At 41.6% G+C, this 22,599-nt stretch overlaps 1 protein-coding gene across 3 annotated transcripts in view; it reads right to left on the bottom strand.

Moving 5' to 3' along the window:
* Positions 1 to 17,286, bottom strand: part of ANO1 (anoctamin 1) — a 157,099-nt gene extending 139,813 nt beyond the window's left edge. For all 3 annotated transcript variants that reach the window (XM_072985914.2, XM_072985915.2, XM_072985916.2), the window contains exon 1: positions 16,956 to 17,286. In XM_072985914.2, coding sequence (XP_072842015.2) covers positions 16,956 to 17,001 — 46 coding nt within the window. In that variant the 5' untranslated portion in view covers positions 17,002 to 17,286. The remainder of the gene's footprint in view (positions 1 to 16,955) is intronic.
* Positions 17,287 to 22,599: the final 5,313 nt, after the last annotated feature.

Raw genomic sequence — 22,599 nt, 5'->3', positions numbered from 1 at the left:
AGAGACATTTTACCCGTCAGCCTCCCTCAACAGGTCATCGTACAGGGCGACCAATGCCGTCTCTGTTCCACGGCGCAGCCTGAAGCCCGACTGAAATGGATCCAGGGCATCTGTTTTGTCTCCTTGAGGGCAGAAGGAAACCTTCCCTCAAGGAAAGACCCATTTATTATTGCAGTGGCCCATTCTGCTGTTATCGGCCTGGCTGCTTTGATTAGCCAGGCCGGGCAAGGGTCCAAGGAGGAGGTGGTGGCATGACAGCGATCAAGGACCTTGGCCACAGAATCAGGCGTGACAGGCTGAAAGGTGTCGAAAGTTAGCGGGCAAGACGGAGCGCTGGACATCTCTGCTCGACTCACTGTATTCAAATAAAGAGAGAGCTCCCGGCGAATGGCCTCCACTTTAGATTTTTAAAAAGGCTGCAAACTGATCAGGTGAGAAACTAGAGGGAGGCCTATCACCCGAACCAGTTCCGGATAGGTCACATACTATATGGAACAATTCCGCCTGCTGATTTGACGCTTTGCTTATCCAGTTAGCGAAGAAAGCTCGACATGCAGCCTTTACCTTATTCGGGTAAAGGTTAGTTGCGACCTTAACAGCTATCCAATTACAATCTGTTGGGTTCTTCCTCCATCTACACTCTAGCCTTCTCCTCACACGCTTCAGCGCTCGGAGGTCCTGGTTGAACCAGGGCGCTGGGCGAGCTCTACGACGGAGAGGGCATTTAGGCGCGATCGTGTCTATGGCCCTGGTGGCAGCGGGGGACCAGCTATAACAGATCATCAGTGCAAAAAGGAAACACCTTTCTTTCCCCACACTGTCCTCGTCTGTTTGTCCATACAGAAACATGGGGAGGGAAATTATTATATGATTAATCAATAGCCATTAAAGAAGGATAAATGAGAAACCTTTCTCTTAACTTTTGAGACAGTAACTGTTCAATAAGTTAAACAATATTAAGCAGTTATGAGATCAAAACTGCTCCATGATGTTCCATATAAAAAGGAAGACGAAGAGTGAACAATTGTGAGTAACTTTGGAGTAACAAATAAAAGGTAACTGTCACATCATTATGCCACTTAGGGTGCAGTGGCTCCAAAGACATTAAACTTTAAACATTATCATTTTAAACATTATGGATTTTTTTTTCTTCTAGGAGAGGGAGTGATGCTCCAAGTAGCCATAGCAAAGTACATGGCCGTTGTTTTTCCATCAATATTCTGGAGGTAGAGAAGTTAAAGGGGATTGTTCCATGCATGGCCTTAAGAAGACCCTGGATCTGCAGACCTTTTGCTCCCCCATCACCAACAAATGGGATGGAAAACAAGCCAGTAAGGGAGCTTGTCTGCATATATTCCAGTGGTTCCTTCCCCTTCCACATATTTTTTTTCCAAACAGTACAAGCCAGTACAAGACTTTCCAAGTACATGGTTTGTACTTTCCAACATGGCTATGTTGTCCCTGAAGGATACAGGGCCAATAACAAACAAAGAGCCTGTCCAAACCAGGGAAGTTGGAACGATCTGACTCACACTGAAAAGGTTCTTAATTTTAGTGTAATCACTTGGATGAGCCTTTCATTCACAGTGATCAGCTTTTCTTCCCTCAGGAGACCGGTCCAGACATGCCTTTGGAACACTTCAATTTGTCCCACTTTCAAATAATGACCCATCCCTTCCTGCCCCTTTCCTCACCTTTTCCCATGGCTGTCATTCAGCAGGCCATGGCAATTGTGAAAGCAAGGCACCAGGATTTCAGTGTGAGTGATCAAATGTTGATACTTCTACAAGTGAAACAATAGTAGCTCGAAACAATGTGGGAAGGTCCTTTTGCAGTGATGAAAAATTAGTGTCATGAATTACTTAATTGAAAGATTGGGAACTGGATTTAAGCCAAAGGTCTATAATGCCAATAGTTTAAAGTCGCATGTGACCAAAGATGAAGTGATTCCTATGTGCATTACTTGGAAGTAAGGGAAAAGAGTAATGGAGGGGAGGCAGAATGTGGTATTCTTATGGAATCATTCTGATGTTTGAATTATGTTGTATTTTGCAAGATTACTTTTCAAATTTTTTATGTTCTGTACTCTTCAACTGTTAAGTATCTTTCAATGCTATTTTTCTATAGTGAAGTTTTCAATAAATATAGTAATCTGAAGCTTTAGTCATAATGGATTGAAGAGGTTTTCATATGCGTTAGAACCTTGGGAGCTTTATGTGTAACACAGAAAGGACTGAATGTGGAGTGCGCTATCTTTTTTACTTAAAATAAAATAAAAATTGTGTGTGTGTGTGTGTGCATGTGTGCATGCTTTTTCTTACAAAAAACAGACAAACATTCCTATTTGTTTATTTTTTGTTAAATTCCTCTTCCTTCTTTCCCCCAAACGATTGATCTTGGATTTTGGGGGTAGGGGAATCAACTGAAAAAAGAGGCAAGGCACGGCAGGGAAGAGGGGTATTATTATTCGCTAGCTAATTCTCTCTCTCTCTCTCTCTCCCTGTATGTATGTATGTATGTGTGTGTGTGTGTGTGTGTGTGTGTGTGTGTGTGTGTGTGTGTGTATGTATGTATGTATGTATGTATGTATGTATGTATGTATGTATGTATGTATGTAGAATTAACTGTAGCTATTGGAATTCCATCCTGTAGCAAAACAGGAGGAAAATACACTCTTTAAAATACTAACAATGTATCTTGTTTATCTAGAATAGAACTGCTTTAATAAGAAAATATTTTAAAAACTAAAATGGTACAGTAGATTAAAATACAGGAGGGGAGCATTTTCTGCCATCTCTTTCAATGCCACAACCCACCAAATACATTACTTCAGGTAACATTTCCCACAGCTGTATTTTGTTACCGACTAACCATCTACATGGGCTACACAATGGGATAATTAGGACTGTGCTGAATTGTGCCAAAAATACACAGAAGTCCTAGTACTGTTCCAGAAAGGAATGGGGCAACTCTAAAAAAGGGAGGGATGGAGTGCTTTAAGTCAAAACATGTAATGTAATTTGAACCAAACTGCACTAGAAGAAATTCAAAAAGTGATCTATAGTACTGTATATACCTACCTGAATAAGCTATAAGCCTTACTCAGAAACATTTTAGCCTAGTGATGTTAGAACATTACTAAAGTTAGCTTTCTGGACAAGATACTCTTTAGTCCTAATAAATTTAAATCACTCTAGAATTTAAGTAAGCTGTACATCTAGATAACAATAAAGAAAAGTTTAGAATGTTTGTCGAATCTATCTCTGGAAAAATAGCTGCACTCGATTCCCATAAAATGATACAATACTTGAACTGATGTGACTAAGGCTGCTCTAATGTCAATGGGACTTAAAGGTGACTTTTTTGGATTCAGACTATACCATATGAGTGTGAATGGCCATGCATTACTTAGGATTACTCATGTTTTATCTCAGCTTCTATAGTTAAGTCTTTTTAACAGAAAAATAGCATAAATATTTGGACATCATTCAGATATTTGCAGCAATGGAAGCAGTGGAAGCGTGCAGCAATATGTGTACAAGGAGAAGTTTTATGTCAAATTAATATCTGGGTATCTGGCACATTGACAAAAAAACCCATGATAAATGACAAAGAGTCTGTCTTGGAAGATGGCAGCAGCAGGAGCTGAGCTGGCATATTACATGAATGCAAATCAAGAGGAGATTTAGGAAAACACTGCTTTGCTTCAAGTGGGAGATTAAAAAGGTAAAGGCAAAGGTTCCCCTTGACAATTTTTGTCCAGTCGTGTTCGACTCTAGGGGGCGGTGCTCATCCCCGTTTCCAAGCTGTAGAGCCAGCGTTTTGTCCGAAGACAATCTTCCGTGGTCACATGGCCAGTGTGACTTAGTAAGTGGGAGATTATACAGATGGAAATGGAAGTTGACTCAGGGGTTCTTAGCTCAAAGGTTCCCCAAAGGTGACAGCATATCCATATTTCAGCATATCCATATTTTGAAAGGCAATAAATGTGTATTATGCACCCAAGATAACATCTCAATCTGATCACATCCTTGTTACCATCTACAGTATATGGTAAGTCTAATAATAAATAAATAAATATGTGCCACAGGTGGCAGCAACTATGAAAGCTAGGACAGGGATTGGAAAGATATGCCATCCACAGTCAAGATGCTCAGCCAGATGACATAGTGGGGGTGAGGGTTTTCAACAAGCATGTCTTCCCTGATGATATAATCTCATCTGCTTCCAACAACCATTTGATCTTCTCCTTGCAGAGGCAGAAAACTGGAGGCCTCTATTTCTGATCTGAAATTGGAGAGAAGACACTTCCCCCCCCTCCCCATTTGTGTTCCCAATAAAGCTGGGATCAACTAATTCAGAGCAGACATAACAGTGGGAATGTTCCCCCCACATATATTTCCCAATGGGCATGTGAGCTGAACAAGACTGGTTGAATTAGCTATTATCTCTCCATCTCAAAACAGTGCTTAGGACAAGATTTTCCTTCTTCCCACTCTCCACCCACTTGTGCTGGGAACACGAGTGAGGAAGCCGCCACAATATGCAATCCGGAGATAACTGTCTTCCTTTCCCAGAGCCAGCTCCTGCCTCTGCACATGTCCTATCCACTGGGCGGTGGGTGCACAGGCATAGGTAGCAAGCTGGCTCCTGGAAGGGAAGCCGGGCCTGCTGACTCTGAGGGTAGTGTTGGTGATGGTAGTGGCAGGCCCAGGTTGGGAGGTCCATCCCTATTACTCAGAAAAATGGGTCAGAGTCAGAAGTCGAGTCCAAGTCTTCCCAAAAACAACAGAACACCACACCCTGAGTTGAGTCCAAGCCAAATCACCAATGTGACTTAAGTCGGACTTGGTGGCGAGTCATGACTCACAAGTCCCCATCCCTGGCAATTAACTTGTGTTTCTGCATAAATCAAAGCATTTCTTCTAAAGATTCAGTCTTGGAGACAGGCAAAAGAAGTGCAAGTGTAGTCACCTTTCTTAATTTCTGTTTATTATCTTTGCGCCAGCATTTGCATAGTAGCACTGAAGATGTACTACATATGATGAAAATCTAGGAAACAAGCTGCCGGTTAAAGTGCTAGCTTAGAGACCCATGTGCATCATCAGTACTAAAAAAAAAAAATCACTGTAATTGCTCCCTTTGCCAAACATAGCTTGGATAACAATTACAGTGGACCCTTGACTTACAGACAGCTTGACTTACAGACTTTTTGAGTTACAGACTTCTCTGGCCGCAAAATTTAGGTTTGACTTGCAGACTGAGATTTGTCTTACAGACCACAAAAAAACCAAAATGGAACAAAAACGGCCTGTTACGGGATTAATCGGTTTTCAATGCACTGTAGGTCAATGGAGACTTGACTTAACAGACTTTTTGACTTGAGAACCGCCTTCCAATACGGATTAAGTTCTCAAGTCAAGACCCCACTGTACTCAGGGTCCCAATGCAGGATATAAGGAGTTTTTTTATTTCTCCTTTTTTGGTTTGAAAACAGAGTTGAAGATACTAAAATGAAAGATGCTCCCCAGAAAAGTAAACAGAATCAGAAAAAATATAAAAGGAAAAAAGACCTGAGAAAAATCAGAGAGTAGTCTACTGCAGTGTACAACATAATTAATTCTGTTTGCCACCTTGAATTTTTATAAGAAGGGTAGGATAAAAATGAAATAAAATAAAAGTAATAATACTAGCAACTCACTTACCCAGTCCTCAAGCAATGCTTATTCTGACTCCTTAAATCCTCCCAGAAAAGAAAAAGGGCTGATATTAATATTGCAATCCTATAGGGCTTACCTAACAGTAAACCCAACTGAACTTAATGGGATATTAATTTCAGAACAGACGGATTTTGAGCTGTATTGTCCAGCACGAGTATAGTATAGGAAGTATAGTATAGGAGTATAGGCAGTGGAAGACAGGAGGGCCTGGCGTGCTCTGGTCCATGGGGTCACGAAGAGTCGGACAAGACTAAATGACTAAACAACAACAACATAAGCTAGTACAGGAAAATTTTCAAGAAGAGTCCTGCATATTGTTCAACAGAAAATAGAAGTGTGTGATTTTCAAATGCCATGCACCCGCTGATCACTATATATTGCACTGTCCTCCTCACACTGGAGCTTCTCAAGATATTTGGTTAGTTTGACACATAGCTTTTCCTGCCTTTTGGGTTGGGTTCTGGAGAACTCAGAAGCTTGCAAATGTACTTGTGACATTTTGTTTGCACCTAACAAAACAATGGTGGGCACCTCCCAAAGGTCCAAGGGTATGTGCCTCCCAGCTGTTTGAGGGCCACCTCATAACCCAAAATATCTCCCTTTAAAAAAAAACAACAAGACAAGTCCTCATGCAACCTGTAAGAAACATGGATGATAATTCCACTCCTTCTCAGCCTGCTTTTGGCCCACAGGGTCCTTTTTAAAAACAATGTGAATAGGTCAAAAACGTAGCAGACTTAAGCCACTTGTGCCCCCTAGAGGGTGTGAAGGGCATTTTTAGGGTACATAAATAAGTGGTGGGAGTATGAGGGGGTTGGAAAACAATTTGTGGCCTTTGGCAGTTTGCCCACCCTATAATAAAGATGTTACCCAACTATGGATTTTGGGTTTTTCCCCCCTCATCGACTAGAGCAGTTTTCTTTGTTTTATTGTGGAAAGCCAAAGTTTCCATTTCCCACATTACTGTCAGCTGCTTCCACATCTGTGCATGGGACTTTTCTGTACCACAATTCCCATGAGGGAATGAAAAATATATTATATAAAGGGATGCTTAATTAAATTGTTTGGTCACGTCTTCTGAAAAGTAAGCTCCCAAAATGGCCGTCACTGATATTATACAGATTTTCCTGTCTTTAAAACCATACCAGTCACAGAAATGTCTTCAAACACACAGCAATGTGTGTATGTAGTGCTGCATGAGTTTCTGTATATACCCATAAGACCCAAGAGAGGAGAGATAGCCTTCCTGTCAGAGTGCCATTTCCCCTCCCCTGGAAAACATCTGACACCCAGAATTCTGAGGCTCTATCACAAGGGATACAGAGAAGGGGCAGACGGAGGAAGGCAGAGAAGCAAAAAGGTGGGGAAAACAATGGGAAAAGGGGAGGAAGAAGAAGGGAAAGAAAGGGATACAAAAGGGGAGAAGAGACAAGGGGGCATCAAAATGTGATGGCATCCAGGAAATTCAGGCTGGGATTGTTGAGGCAGAAAAAAGAGAGAGACCATCCTCCCAGAAGCTTGGGAGTGGGTTTGGAAATTAACACACACACACAGAGAGAGAGAGAGACTTGGCAGAGGCTTATGCTCCCTGAGGGGGAGGCTGCCCTCCAGAGGAGTCACAAACCTCCCCCCGGAAACCATCTTATTGAGAAGAAAGGGAGAGGTCAATGCAGAGAAAGAAAGACAGAGAATCTGCAGCCTGGTCATAAATTGAATGTAGAGGGGCCTAAGCTGCTGCCCAGACAGAGTATGATGGAGACCCAGAGAAACCAAGGAAGTGGTGGGAATCTGAACCACTACCATTGCTGCATTTCTGCCCTTGTCAGAAGGACCACTTTTGAGAACTGGGATAGAGTTCATCCTAGGACAAGGAGACTAAAAGTGTTAGAACTGATGGACTTAATTCAAGCTTATTGAACTTCTTTCTTGCCCCATTGGGGGGAAGAGAAGAAGTTGTTTTCTAATGTTGACTATGTTGAAGAAAGAGATGGAAATGCATTGACACTGGTTTGTTTAAGCAAGAACCTGAGTCTGGTCTCCCTGTAAAAGGCGTAAAAATACATTTAACACAGAGATGCTAATGGCTAAGCGGGGGGGGGGGGGAGTGCTCTTGTTGCTGCTTCAAAGTTAATCACCAACAGTTCATCAGATATGATTATTCAAAACAAAATTTGCTCTTTTCAAGTAGAGACTGCATAAAAATTCTGTCTCCCAATCTTCGGTAACTTTTTCAAAATCATTTGCATCCTTTCCTGCTCCATTCTAACCTATTGCTATGCTGCTTTCTTTCGGTTTCTTTTGCTTATTCTTATTTACATATTCCATATGCAATGGCAGACCATCAGATGTCACATAAAGAATACGGTAATTTTTTAAAAATAAATTTTATTAATTAAGGAAAAACAATAATGACCATACTAACATAAAAAGTGGGTACATATACACTGGTGCCTTGAGTTGCAAACTTAATTCGTTCCGGGGTGATGGTTGTAACTCCAGTTGGTTGTAACTCAAAGGACTATTTCCCATAGGAATACATTGAAATGCGATTAATCTGTTCCAGCCATTTTTAAAGGTTAATAAAAAGGCAGGAAAGGAGGGAGGGAGGGAACAATGGGGAAAAGAGGAAAGAAAGAAGGTCATCACTGGGGTACGCAGACCCCCTCAGACAAAAGTTTGTACTTTTAGGCAAAAAAGAGAGAGGATAGAGAGAGAGAAGAAAATGGGGGGGGGAGGAGAGTTTGGAGTCTAAAACAAAACAGGAAACAACCCATTCCAGCAGGGACTAAAAATGCTACACTGCAAGACCCATCAAAATACAGAAACATAACCCCCCCCCCCAAATCAAACAAACCTGTTCCAGCACTACCAGGCAGTCTGAAGCCTCTCTCCAAATGCACACTCTCTAACCGCTGGGGTGAAGGAGCTACAGAGAAGCAGCCTCTTCGCAGACCAACGGTTAGCAGTTTAAATTCCCCGCCTTTCCCTCGGCCTTTTTTCTGATCGTAACTCAAAGCTCTGGTTGCAAGTCAAACCAAAATTTTGCAATGAGAGCTGGTCGTAACTCGATTTGGTTGCAAGTCAGGATGGTTGTAAGTCAAGGCACCACTGTAATGCAAAAGTGGTTAATCCGTCCACTAGGGGGAGACTTTTTAAAACCTAAGATGACCTCTAAGGTTAAAAAAAGGGCAGGAAAAGAGGGAGGGAACAATGGGGAAAAGAGGCCTTTTTTCCGGTTGTATCTCAAAGCGCCGGTTGCAAGTCAAAGCAAAATGTTGCGACCGGAGCTGGTTGTAACTCAAATTGGTTGCAACTCAAGATGGTTGTAGGTCAAGGCACCATTGTATGCCGTACAAAAATCCCCCCCTGTGCCACCATCACCCTTGGGACCAGATAACCAAATATATTTTTAATCTCTTTTCACCCCATTCCACTCCAAAAATACATAGAGTCTTATACTGGCTTATGACCTTTCCCTTCTGCAAAAACATAATTCAAATATAGATCCCATACCTCTTTAAAATCGTTGTATTTTGTCATTCCCCTTCTTACTTTTATTTCACATATTAGCTTATCATTTATCGCTAAACTCCACATTTCTTTATACCAATCTCCAAGATTAATTATTTGATATAAGATTCAAATATTACCAACTATTGCCCTTTTAAATATAATCAAGGATGACCATCTTTAAAAAGAACAGAAAGAACTAATAGTTATAATGGTCACAGTAGCAAGACTAATATTTGCAAAAAAACTGGAAAAATGACAAACAAAAAGAGTATGGTAATCTTAATGTATCAAAGGTACAGTCACTGAAGGTCTTTGTGGCCCCATGTCTAACTGGGATGGATAGACATGGTACTCTTTCCCTGCCCTCAAGCTCACAATGGGTCTAATATAATTTGGTCTGTTGCCAGTGGCTTAACTGTGCACCAGTGTGGCATGGTAAGACCTTTGCCCACTCTCTCTTTACTGCTATAAATTATGCTTGAATAACTGGGACACAATGTTGATGGGGAAACTAATTTGAATTATTACTCAGAAAACCGAGTATGGCAGATTGATGACATCTACCTTAAGATACACATCAAAAACCTGGATGCCATTTTTTTCCATAGAGCACACCTTTAATGAACATATGATTATATGCATAAATCTGCCCCAGCTCATTGGTTATGTATGAATGGCTCGTGGTGAGGAAATACTAACCTATTTTCTGATATTACAGGGAACTTAGCTTTTGCATATTTGGTAAAACGTTCTTTAAATGCAGCTTAACATTTTGGAACAGTACTAATCAGAATGTGTAGTTTGGGGGGCCTGTTAAAAATAAGGATGCGTGATAAATTTTGTTCAGTTCCTCCTCCCCAATTTTGTTAGTTTGCTGAAGATCAGTTTCTGAAGAACAACAAAAATGAATATGGTGAATGAATCATATTATTCCCAAAGATGTAGTAAGTCCCAAAGAACCAATTTTCTTAAAGATAAGGATCCAGAGACATGTCTAAAATCACACAATATATTTCTCCCTCCTTCAGGTAGTGAATTCTTCCACCTGTCAATAATTTTATTAGCAAGCTTATCCTTCCTCATCTATCACAGTTAGGATCTCAACTTTTTGTAAGATCTACTGACGGGGTTTGGAATTTTTTCTATTCTAATTATTCAGTACTGCACAGCTATTTATTTTCTGTACATTGCACCTGCATAAATTGCAATAAATGTTTCAAATTCCTATGCTTGAAACATTTTTGACTAACCCAGCTCCATAAAAAGTTTGAGAAGAATAAAACACTTGCAGTTCTTCCTCAGAACTTATATGCAGTACTATGTTGAATATTATCTATCTTCATGAATGAGTAGGTTATTATTTCAAATTAGTATATAAAGTTAATGATGTGTGTGAGTGTCAGTTTCAGGGACAGCAGAGGATGCCTAATTAAATCAAAATGGTTATTAGTCGCTTGTCATTACTGATAAATTACTAGTGTGAAATACTTCATCACTTTAATTTCCAATGGAAATACCTCCTGGACTAACAAGTGTAGAAATGGAATGAAGAAGAGAAAATCATGGGTTTGCACTGTGAGTTACAATTCACAACTTTTTTTAATCTAGGGAAAAAAACCATTAAAGGGAAAGTGAGGGGAAATTAATGTGATGCTTTGAAGGACTGCAAAATCTTAAATTCTTCTGCCATGAAGTGGAGTCTTTTGCTATCAAGAGTGTCATACAAGGTACTGTATCAAATATATCACACTGAATACTTGGCCTCAACCCAAGATCTGTGATTATATAATCATGGTAATTATATCCAGTGGTATCCAGCCAGTTGCAGAATGAACACAGCGGATAAAATGGATCTACTCCCTCCACACAGCCCCAAGGTTCTTAAGTATATTAGAGCAGTGGTCCGCAACGTTGGGCCTCCAGATATTGTTGAACTACAACTCCCAGAAGCCTTCACCACCACCTCTGCTGGCCAGGATTTCTGGGAGTTGAAGTCCAAGAACATCTGGAGGCCCAAGGTTGGGGACCACTGTATTAGAGGGTCCAAGGAGTGTGGGAAAGAAGAAATTGCGTTGCATAAGTGGAAATTTGCTTGTACAGTTTTACATGTTGCCCAAGGACAGCAAACTTGAAGGCAGCTTCATCCTCACCTCTACTGTCCTACAATCAGAGCCAGTCTTGATTTGCTTGTATCTGCCCCATATTAGTCATTAGCTTATATTTCTATAAGATTTTGGAAATGGCCATTTAAAACATTGTCAGTGCGAGTTTCATTTTCTGATATCTAAAGGTAAAGTGTGTGTGTGTGTGTCTGTGTGTGTGTGTCTGTGTGTGTGTGTGTGTATCTCTTTGAGTTAAAACTGTTTTGTACTAAGAACCAGCTTTATTATGAAATTCACTATCTTACATTTGAGTTCAGTTTCCATGAAAACATGTACCTCAAAGTGAGAAACCAGTTCCTGTCACATATTAATCACATTAAAGGGCATGGCACCATTTCAAGAGGCTATAGGGCTGGGTCACCTGTTAAAGCTCTGAAGTGGGGAGAAACCTACTGACATAGAACTTTGGATGTTGTGGATGTCAAATGCCATGTGTCACCAGGGTTTGGGGGAGCGGTGAAGCCCTTTTAATCACATGGCTATGCATTAACCTTAAATAACAGATTTGCTTTTACCCATGTTCACTGAGGTAAGACAACATCACTTCTCGTATGCCTAATCTTCTTCAGTACTATTACTAGATAAATAGTTTGATCTCAGAAAATTAGTGGAGGGCACAGTCATGCAAATTAAATGAATAGACAGAAAACTGACTTCAGTGCTAGGTTTGAGTGCATGTGGTAAGGAGGAATATGCCACTTTTCCCCTTTTAGCTCCCAACACACAGGCAGGTATAACAAAATGTTACTATTTTCATCCGTGAAAATTTGGGAGGTATGACAATCATAATTTCTCAACACAACTTGAACTGGAATTAAAATAAATGAAAAGAAAATTGAGGGATCTTAAGACACCCACCCTATATGCAAAACTACAAGTTTTTGTTTGTACACAATGTGAAAAAAAGAATGCAACCCTCTACTTTTTTGAATATAAATCCCATGCAGAAAAGCTGAATATTGGCCCTGGGAAAACTACACCAGATTCCATCTCTACTGAGTGCTCTCACAGTATATTCCAGTATTCATAAAAGTACAAAGTGAAGGCCCTCTCCACAGTCTTCTGGTTACGTTTTGGGACTATAACTCCTGTAAAATTCCATGGTCAACATGGCTGGTGGTCATCCTGGACAGGAGATTCTGGGAGCTATCGTCCTAGATGCAAATTTTCCAAGCTCTGTCACCTCTACACATAATATGCCTTCCATAAGAACATTTATCTGGCTAGAGTTGTCAACAGTCTTACAGAACATGGTTTTGTCTAGCCCGCTTCTCTGTTTCAGTAGTGCATGCCTATGAAAGCAATGAAGAGCATGCAGCTAACCATGCTTCCTATTTCTCCATCAAGTCCCGATGAGTTCTTTAAAACTTGCTTTTCTTCTTATTATCAGATTGCCACCTTGTGACAACAATCTCTGTATATTGATTAGGAAGACAACGCTGTTCCCTTGGAAACAAAATGAGGTTTGTTCAACAATCCCTTTTCCAAAGCTGACTTTGGCCTGCCCCCAACTGGTTCTTCACACACATGCTCAACCCTTATTAGAAAACAGACGGAGAAGGAACATGAGCTAGAGCTGGGAATAGCAGTAATGCTTGCCTTACAGGACAACATGCCTATGACTTTGAAGGATTATGGCAGAGCAAGCAAGGAGTCATCATATTTACCCTTTCCCTTAGTGAAACCACAAACCCATGAAAGAGAATTCCAGTGACTCAGAGACCCAGAATGACCGTATTCCAAAGAAGGAAGGCCCATCCCTTGAGAAAACTGACTAGCTTAGGGAAATCCCACCAGGTGCAAATTTCTACCATCCCAAACTATTGCAATGAAAGGAAGGGGGCTGTTGTTCAGCATTGGTCAGATGCTAGCTTTTTCAAGTCTCCCAAGGGAGAAAAGAAATCTTATATATTTTAGAACATAGGTCTCCTTATGATGCAGGACACACTCAATATAGAGCTGGGGCTGGGAACCATGACAATTTTGGACTCCCAAGTCCTTACAGCCAAGATTGTGTGTGTCAGGAATGATGGGAATTACAATCCAACAACCTCCAAAGAGGTTCAGGTCCCCCACTTCTTCTATTGAGCATAAACCTTATCACAGACAAAAGTAACCAGCTAGTGTGTCCATGGGATTTTTTTCTAGGATATTATAAATTTGCAGAGTGGTATGGTAGCGCGCTGGAAGGACAGATCCTGAAGCTGAGGCTCCAATACTTTGGCCATCTCATGAGAAGTGAAGACTCGCTGGAAAAGATGCTAACATTAGGAAAGTGTGAAGGTAGGAGGAGAAGGGGATGACAGAGGACAAGATGGTTGGACAGTGTCATCAAAGCTATCAACATGAATTTGACCCAACTCTGGATGGCAGTGGAAGACAGGAAGGCCTGGCGTATTCTGCTCCATGGGGTCACAAAGAGTTGGACAGGACTAAACAACTAAATAACAACATGGTAGTGTAATGTATACACCTAGCACATGCTGCTATAGTGCAGCATTTCTATATACCTTAAAATAATACATAAAATTACGGTTTTGAGAGGTAGCACCCCTTTGCCATGGACAGTCACAGAGCTCACAGTTTTTTTATATAGAGTCAGGGGCTGTATATTATTTATTTTAGTCTACCACATGGGGTGCATTTGGCATTTGTTATTGCAAGGTTTGCCAACACAATTCTGTTCTTGTTCATGTTTGGAAGAGAAAGATTACACTTTTTCACATTGGTTCTGTTTACTCCATTCATAGGTAATTTGTGAAAATACAACAGAAATAATTCTAAGAATAATTCCAAAATTATTTTGGAGAAGATATGGATAAAGGTGGGAAAAATACTTCAAGTATTCAAGGTTGACTCAGCCTTCCATTCTTCTGAAGTCAAAAAACTGATTACTCAGCTCGTGGTGGGGGGCAATGTGTAGTCTCCATAATTAAACTGTAAGCTGCCCAGAAGTGTTTTAAGTGCTGTGGGATGGTATATAAGCTGCACACTTTGCTTTGTTTTACCTCAAGTGGTAAATCCAAGAGTTAAACCCAACAAGTGAATTTGTTGAATCAACACTTATGTAAACCTAGTTGGTACTTATAATTGAATTTAGCTACAAAAAGTAACTTTCCCCATCTTTAAGTATGAGATTCCTGATGAAATACACAAAGACATATGCACTGGGTTCCTAATTTTATTCAGTTCATTATTTTTCTGTAACCTTCAGAGTAGCTAAGGGTGCAACACAAGGAATAAGGAATCCAGGACCCATTCTTCCTTCTGTAACTCAAGCACTGAAGTAATCTCAAAATATTATTCAAAATAATATGCTCTGCATGATAATATCCTCTGACTGATAAAGAGCAAATCACAAGACTGAAAGGGAAAAAAGCAACAAAGCAAGCAGAGCAATGATTTAATCTAGTTTTGTACCTATTCTGTCTGTTCTCTCACTCTGAATATTCAGAAGTAAAGCCCAGATATGAATAACTTTTCTGTTATTTAATATAAATGTGACCTCCAGTAGTCTAAAATTTAAGAACATTCTAGTAATGAACAAGCACATCATGACATATAGCCATCCTGCAGAAAATGTGTCTCTTTCAAATAACCACATATTATTAATTACAAAAGCAAAGACAGATGACATCTTTATTAAACTGCTGAAATCTCAAGGGCAGCTTTTGAGTCCTAGTGGATTTTTATACAACCTGAGGATGTATAAGCAAATTAAATAAATGACCCAAAGAGGAAAATAGGAAAATCACATTTGCAGCTGTATGTTGGCCCTAACCCTTCATTTTTTATCAGGTAAATGCTAAACCTAGTGATAAGGGAAAAGGTAAACGCCTTTTCCTGAGTGACTCTGAGTTATGCAGTATTTTCTCAGCTTATCATGTAGGACTAGGTAGTGACAAATAGCTTACAACTTTTCTCATGAGCAACACTCTGTCACTAAGTACATTTATACACTGACCCCTGAAATTGATTAACACCCTCTAAGAATCAGCTTCCTGTGTTGGGCCTGATCTGTATTTATCTATTATTTAAAAGCTCTCACTCATGTTAGACTTCAGTATGAAGCTAATTGGCACCCCTTTTTCATCAGTGTTACTAGGGAATACTTTACAGCCAGCAAAGATGCAATATTTTGTCTAAAGTGCAGATGATTTATGTTCAATAATTTTCCTAAGTGTCTTTCACCCCTCCATTGCAGCCTGAGATACTCTGGCTGGTAAGACTTTTGATGAGCATGCAGTATTACTTTTAGATATGGGCTCAACTCCAGTGCAGTATTCAGCTGTTTGAATAAGCAACTTTGCGATAGTGGTACTTCATGGGAATTTGGAAGAAGGGAGTAAAGAAAAGGGCTCCCCGGACTATTCTTAGAAGCAAACAGTCAGATCTGGCATCCTGATTACAAACCTTGGAATTTATAAACTGTGCCATTCTAAATTTACTTCATTTGTATAGAGTTCAGCTGGACACTCATGCATTTCAGCACGTTCTGGCTTAACAGCTCAGTTCCATAACACTCTCAGAAGTGGAAGGAAAATGGAACCACACAATGGCAATTGGTTATGTCATTTGTTGCCCATGACAGGTTGTATAGGAAATACGCAGAAAGGTTTGTCTCAAAAACATATACACATCAGAGGAGGAAACCAGTGGCTTCCAAATTCTCTTTTTCAAGTTATCTGCTAACTAACATATAGCAACTTCATAGAAGAGAAATGATTTGTTTTGCTGATATTCAAATAATTTGCATTCTTATTGGCCAATGAAATTGTCAATTTTATTCTCTTCTTTAACAAATTACCAACCTATTCATGCATGGTGTTAAAGGTGCAGTCCACTAAAAACCTGCCTGGTATTTGCTCATGGCCACATTCTACAGACATTTAAGAATTTACAACTGCAAATAAAGTTGGAACACAACTCTCCAAACATGAAACAAGATCCCAAAAGAGAAAGCATTCTAGGCAGTTAGATAAACAAATACTGTGGCAATACTGAAAGAGTAGTACCAACATAATTACATTTATAACACTGGCTATGATTTCTCTTTGCATAGCACACATTCCAATCTGCATCTCCACGAAGTGTATGACATATGTGGTACAAATTACATAGATCTGAATACAGAGAAACACCTTTCAAAAAACAAACAAACAAACAAACAACCCCATACAATTTCTTCAGCAGTTTCAAAATACAAAGGAAAGCAAGCCTTTAAACACTGACCTTCCTTTGGAGAAATGGAAATTAGCTCTTGCTTTGAACATTGAGAGTCCTACGTTTATGTGCAGAAAAAGAAAGAAAGCTAGAGCTTTTACCTTGACCAGACAATGAAATAATCCCTATCCTTTTAAAAAGCACCATTCTTTTAAAGATGATTAACTTTCATCCTTTACGATGAAGGTATATTATGCTTGGAGGGAGGAGTGAAAGGGCTTTAACAACTTGGCTTCCTCGCAACGCTGTCTAAACGAGAAGAAAAGTCCAATTGCTCTATTAATGCCCTTCTAAAACGTCCTGGGCATCCTTCCCATTAAAGCTGGAGAAGACTTACATGGTTGGCGGGAAATTCTGTGAAGATCAATGCCATCCTGGTCCATTTCTTCACCAAGTCTGGGAGGCTGGGCTGAAAACTTGGTGTAGAGAAAGGAACGCTGGCGGGAATCGTTTCTCTTTCTGTGTCTCTCCTGAAGAGTTTCCCCTCAGGAAAGCAACTAACTACTGCAGCAGCAGCTCCGCCAGCCGGGCAGGAAGCGGAGCTGTTACGGAGCCTTTACTCCTGTCATCGTGACGAGTCCCTCACACACGCTGCTCAGGAGGCGCGTGGAAGACATTGGCGGGAGGCAGCCTTAATAAGACACACGGAATTGGGGGGACGGAATGCTGAAGTGAGCGCCTCCACCACCACCCTCCACCCCCCCTTGGGAAGGAGAGGCTCTGCTCTGTGAAGTCTCAGGGGGCCCCACGCGGGCGGTAGAGCAGGCGCAACTCTTTTCCGCCGGCTGCCCCGCGATTTGAAACTGATGCTGATCCCCGGGCTGAAGGAACTCCCTGGCAAAGAGCGAGGAGGAGGCGGAGAGAGGAACTGACTTTAAAATAGCAACGCGGCTGAGCTCCCGGGCTGGGCTCTCCCGCGGGCTGCAGCTGAGACCAAAGGCAGAGGCGAGGATGGCCGTGGCGGCGGCGGCGGGGGAAGGAGGTGGAGGGAAAAGCCACTCCTCCCTGGGACTCGCCCTGCCGGCCAAGAAGGAGAGGAGCCCCGAAAGGGACGGGGAGAGCACCACGCTTTTTTTTTTTGGGGGGGGGGAGCCGGAGCGGCTGCGCTTCTCTCTCCGCCTGGTCGCGCGAGCTCGGCTCTCCCCAGAGGAGGCCGGCCGATGCTAAGGCTGCGAACGCTTCCCTCATGAAGGCTGGGCCGGGCGAGCAAGCGGAGGGGGGACCCGGTTAGAGCCTTGGCGGGCATTTGGGAAAAGCCCGGCGTAGCCAGAATCGGGCCGCTCTCCTGGAGGCTAGAGCAGTGGGATGCAGGTCGACATGGGGGTCGCAGGGGTTGCCTCACGTGCCAGGTCTTACCACTTCGGGGTAACCAGGGCTTTCCCGTCTGTTTGTGAAGTAAGCCAGCAGCGGTATGAGGGTTTGAAAGATCCCGATGCTAGTATGCACGCGCGTACACAGACGCCCCCCCCTCGCCCTGAAATTCCCGGGAGCACAAGGATTTAGTGCAGGTAAAGTGAGCAAGAGCCCAAGCCTTGCTCTCCTTGGAGGAAAGGTGAGATCTGTCACGAATACAGCCATATTTGCATGGAGATCAGGGCTGCTATTTAGGCGCGCTAGAGGAATTGCTTACCCATCCCACACCTACAGTTCCTACTTAGAATTCCTACAAAAGACAGTCGGGGAAGACATCGAACTGGAAAGACTTGGAGACAGTGTGCTAATCCTATTATGAGGCATGAGCACCTCTTGGCATCGTTGGAGATGTGCTCAGATGCCCTGGTAAATGGTGGAGAATTTACTGTATCATTTGGGGGAATCCTGAAGTCTCCAGTTTTGGTCTGCATTTCAGAACTGCAGTCATTCCTGCACTTAACTTTGTTCTTATCTTTTGGCAAATACATTTTGTGAGGTTTTCCTTTCCCCCTCCCCCAACCCCATACTGCTGTGTGCCAGCTCTCAGCACCCTTGAGCAAATGGCATGCCTCATCAGGATTGATGCCTGCATGGGCGTCTGATCAGGTGAGACTGATTTAGGGAAGGAAGGCAGACTGGTCCAGGGTATGGTTGAGCAACTGAGGTAGGGAGCTACGGTACTTTTAATTTTTTCTCCTATGCCCTCTGGCAGGGTATTTAGTACGTCAAGCCTGCTATGAAAATCTCAATCCTAGAGAGTTGACTTTGGCTGGTTTCTCTGTTCCTTTGGACCTTAACCCATCCAGAGCAGTGCTTGCACTAATGGGGTGGTATATTAATCAATTAAATTAAGTTAAGTTACATTTAGAATGACAGCTTCCACTTTTGTTTGTTGTACCTATCCTTTGGCCAGCAGTTGTTTAAGAGTTGCTGTGCTGATCGTAATTCAATAGGTTGCTGAAGATACTGGGTCCACCGAGGCTGGAAGTGAAAAACATTGAATACTGAGGTGGCAGCTTTCTTAGAAATACAAACTAATAGTACTTTTTAAAAGGTTGACAGGCCTTGGTCACTTTGGAGCAACTCACCTTGACTCAGCCTTCAGACTGTCTGTTTGATACATCAATCTTAGGCCTGGATATGAATAGAGCATATCAATGGATAGATTTGGTGCTCTAGCAACTAGGCTCTTGAGGGTCCCCTGGACTGCAAGGAGAAGAAACCTATCAATTCTAAAGGAAATCAACCCTGAGTGCTCACTGGAAGGACAGATCCTGAAGCTGAGGGTCCAGTACTTTGGCCATCTCATGAGAAGAGAAGACTCCCTGGAAAAGACACTGATGTTAGGAAAGTGTGACGGCAAGAGGAGAAGGGGACGACTGAGGATGAGATGGCTGGACAGTGTCATCGAAGCTACCAGCTTGAATTTGACCAAACTCTGGAAGGTAGTGGAAGACAGGAGGGCCTGGCGTGCTCTGGTCCATGGGGTCACAAAGAGTTGGACATGACTAAACAACTAAACAACAACAAAGGCAACTATTAGTACATGGACCATTAGTGGTTTTTGCAAAAATTGCTGTGAATTTGCTCTTCTTCCATCCTCATAGCTCCTGCAGCCACAAAGTGTTGTCTGTTCTTTACCCTTCCTGTCATAGATTCCCTGTGACTATTTGGAATGTCAGTAGTAACTCTGGACATTTGCACTTACTATCAGCAGAATTGCTCAAGTTTTATGCACTTAAAAACACTGCTCACTACTAACATAGACGTGGAAGTTCAAAGCAAAGAATGGGGATAGGGGTGAGAGTGTTGTGCAGTGATATTGTACAGAACCACAGTATATACAGCTTTGCCTTTAAAATTATCCCCGTTTGTATTATGAACATGCCAGAGAGTGAGGGTAAACTAAGGATCCTGGCATGTGTGGGGTGGTTGGGCTCCAGTGCACTTTGGATTAATATTTGACTCATTCAGAATCTCCATATGAATGTATCCTGAATTTCCCATATCACACAGAGTAGTTGAGATATGTTTCTTTTTTTTTTCTTGGCACCTTAGACTCACTGAAGATGAAAGCACTTCTCAGCAAGTGTCGAGTGCCTTCCTGTCACCACTGAGTTTCTTTGCATGTTAGGCTAGCTTGCACGTCATTTTGATGACACCATTTGGTCTAGAAATATTGGCTTCATAGAAAATGTATACACAAGTATATATATTCCTTGCAGACAGTGCAACAATAAACATAGCTGCAGTTGGCGCCTTAGCTTTGCTTCAGTGAGACTGCTCTAGTCCTGGAGATGTTTGGAGATGAGCTAAAGACCAGAACCACTCTCAGATATTTTGTTGCTTGAGATGGCCCTTAGGGGAAGTCCCAACAAATGACACTTTGCATGACTCCTCTAAATCAAAGTCCATAGTATCCAAAACCAAATTATCCTGTTAGTTGTCGTAAAAACACAAATAACAAAGTAAATAAATAATAGTTGGTTGTTCTGGGTTTTTTGGGCTCTTTGGCCGTGTTCTGAAGATTGTTCTTCCTGACGTTTCACCAGTCTCTGTGGCCGGCATCTTCAGAGGACAGCAATCTGTGCTGTCCTCTGAAGATGCCGGCCACAGAGACTGGCGAAATGTCAGGAAGAACAATCTTCAGAACACGGCCAAAGAGCCCAAAAAACCCAGAACAACCATTAGATCCCAGCCGTGAAAGCCTTCGCGAATATATTAAATAAATAATAGTTTGTTGTCAGTTCATGTCACAAAAAACAAAACAAAACAAAACAAAACAAAACTCGTGCTTGAGGCAACTGCCTTACCTGGCCTAATGGCAGGGCTAGCCCTGCTAAAGATAGTGGGAAACCATCTTTCCTCACTCTGAAACTTTTTCACCACCCAGCCAGTTTGAGAGTCATATATAAAAATGCATCCTCATTCTTTTTAACCAGCACAAGTATCACTGCAAACCCGAAACTGTTAATGGGAGTCTAATGTGTTTTAAAAGGATCTGATTTAAGAGTTGTTGAAGAAGCTTGTCAGTTTGAGGGACATTTTGTTAGCAGACAGGACAGCTTAAACTACATGTGGATCAATACTAAGCATGTAATGAATACTCATAAATGAATTCTGTTATCGTCTATTGCTGGGAGATTTCTTGCTCTCTCGCACAAATGAAAACCATCCTTTGTGTGCACATGTTTACAACAGCATCAGGATTAATGTTGCATGGATTGGCGATCTTCATATTTTCCATTCACCATCATTTGTTTTTGTTTTGAAAAACCTTTAATTTTTTTTTGTTTTCACCTGTGAGAATGAAATGAATGAATGTTTCCATCCCTGTTCTATGCATACATTTTTAAAAGTATGCTTCGCTTGGCAGGTGACTGTTTACTTTTGGTTGAGAACACAAATTAAGCAAAAATCTGAGCAAGATCATGACCACGGGAATAGGTGACCTATGAACAGAACAAGGCTCCACCAACACAGAGTTTTAGATAAGGTAACCCCTGCTGGTTCCACAAAACAGAGACTGAGGTTAGCCCTTTATATGCTCCCAGTAACTCAGTGAGTTGTGTATTTGGCTGAATAGCCAGAGGTTGGGAGTTCAGTTCCCCACTGTGCCTCCTGGGAGGAAAATGAGCTTGTGTAACTTTTGTCAAGTTGCAGAGTCCCAGGGTACCCCCAGAAGAAGGGAAAAGTAAATCTTGTCTGAGTAGCCAGGGTGTAGAAAATCCTAAAAAGGGACACTGTAAGTTGGAATTGACTTGACAGCACATAGTATTATATGTGCTAAAGCTCCATCCCACCTACTTTTTGCATTGAGAAAACAAGCTTTGTGGCAATTTTGGAGAACTCAGTATTGTATAGAAGGCATGTGAAGTAAAGGCTTGGGAAAAACTTGGAAATGATTTCCACATTTTTTGAGGAGCAGTATGTTCCTTCCCGCCCCCCATCTTCCCCCCTCACATTGTTTGGGATAGAAAATAGAAATCACTAATTGTGCCTTGGATTGCAACATGCACTATCACTCTGGGGAAAAAAACTTGAATAGGGAAATGTTACAGATTCCCAAGCTTTTACTATTTTTGAATTTTGTAAAGTTTTATATGGTTGTAGTAACCAGTCCAAGAATCAAATATTTTGGGTTGAAATGCCTTCTGCCCACATCTGAAGATCACACTGTCTGTGGACACTAGAGACCGGATGTACATTAGATGCATACCTTGTTAAAATGGATGGGCAATCCAATTCTGGAGCCAAAATGCAGTCTCAATCTCTTTGCCTCTGTTGAGGTTGATTGGGATGGAAAATAGATAGAAATTTGAGAGAACTTGTAAGATAACAAACTTGCAGCCAGTGGATTCCTCATCATCCGGCAGCTCATTCAAGCTCATCTTCAGTTAGTCTCTGGATCCATGAGCAGACTTCAGGGTGCTCAGGGTGGGAGTGGAGAGGAGGGAAAGGTCCACTGTGTGAGCAGAAATCTGCTTTCACAGGACTAAATACAGAGCTTGCAGACCCTTTCCCTCCCCACAAAATAAACAATATTCCACTGTACAATCTTGATTATT

Source organism: Pogona vitticeps, chromosome 1 (assembly GCF_051106095.1).
Source record: "Pogona vitticeps strain Pit_001003342236 chromosome 1, PviZW2.1, whole genome shotgun sequence".
Classification (NCBI taxonomy): domain Eukaryota; kingdom Metazoa; phylum Chordata; class Lepidosauria; order Squamata; family Agamidae; genus Pogona; species Pogona vitticeps.
Note: the sequence above shows the minus strand (reverse complement) of the source record. Positions and strands in the feature narration are given on the sequence as shown.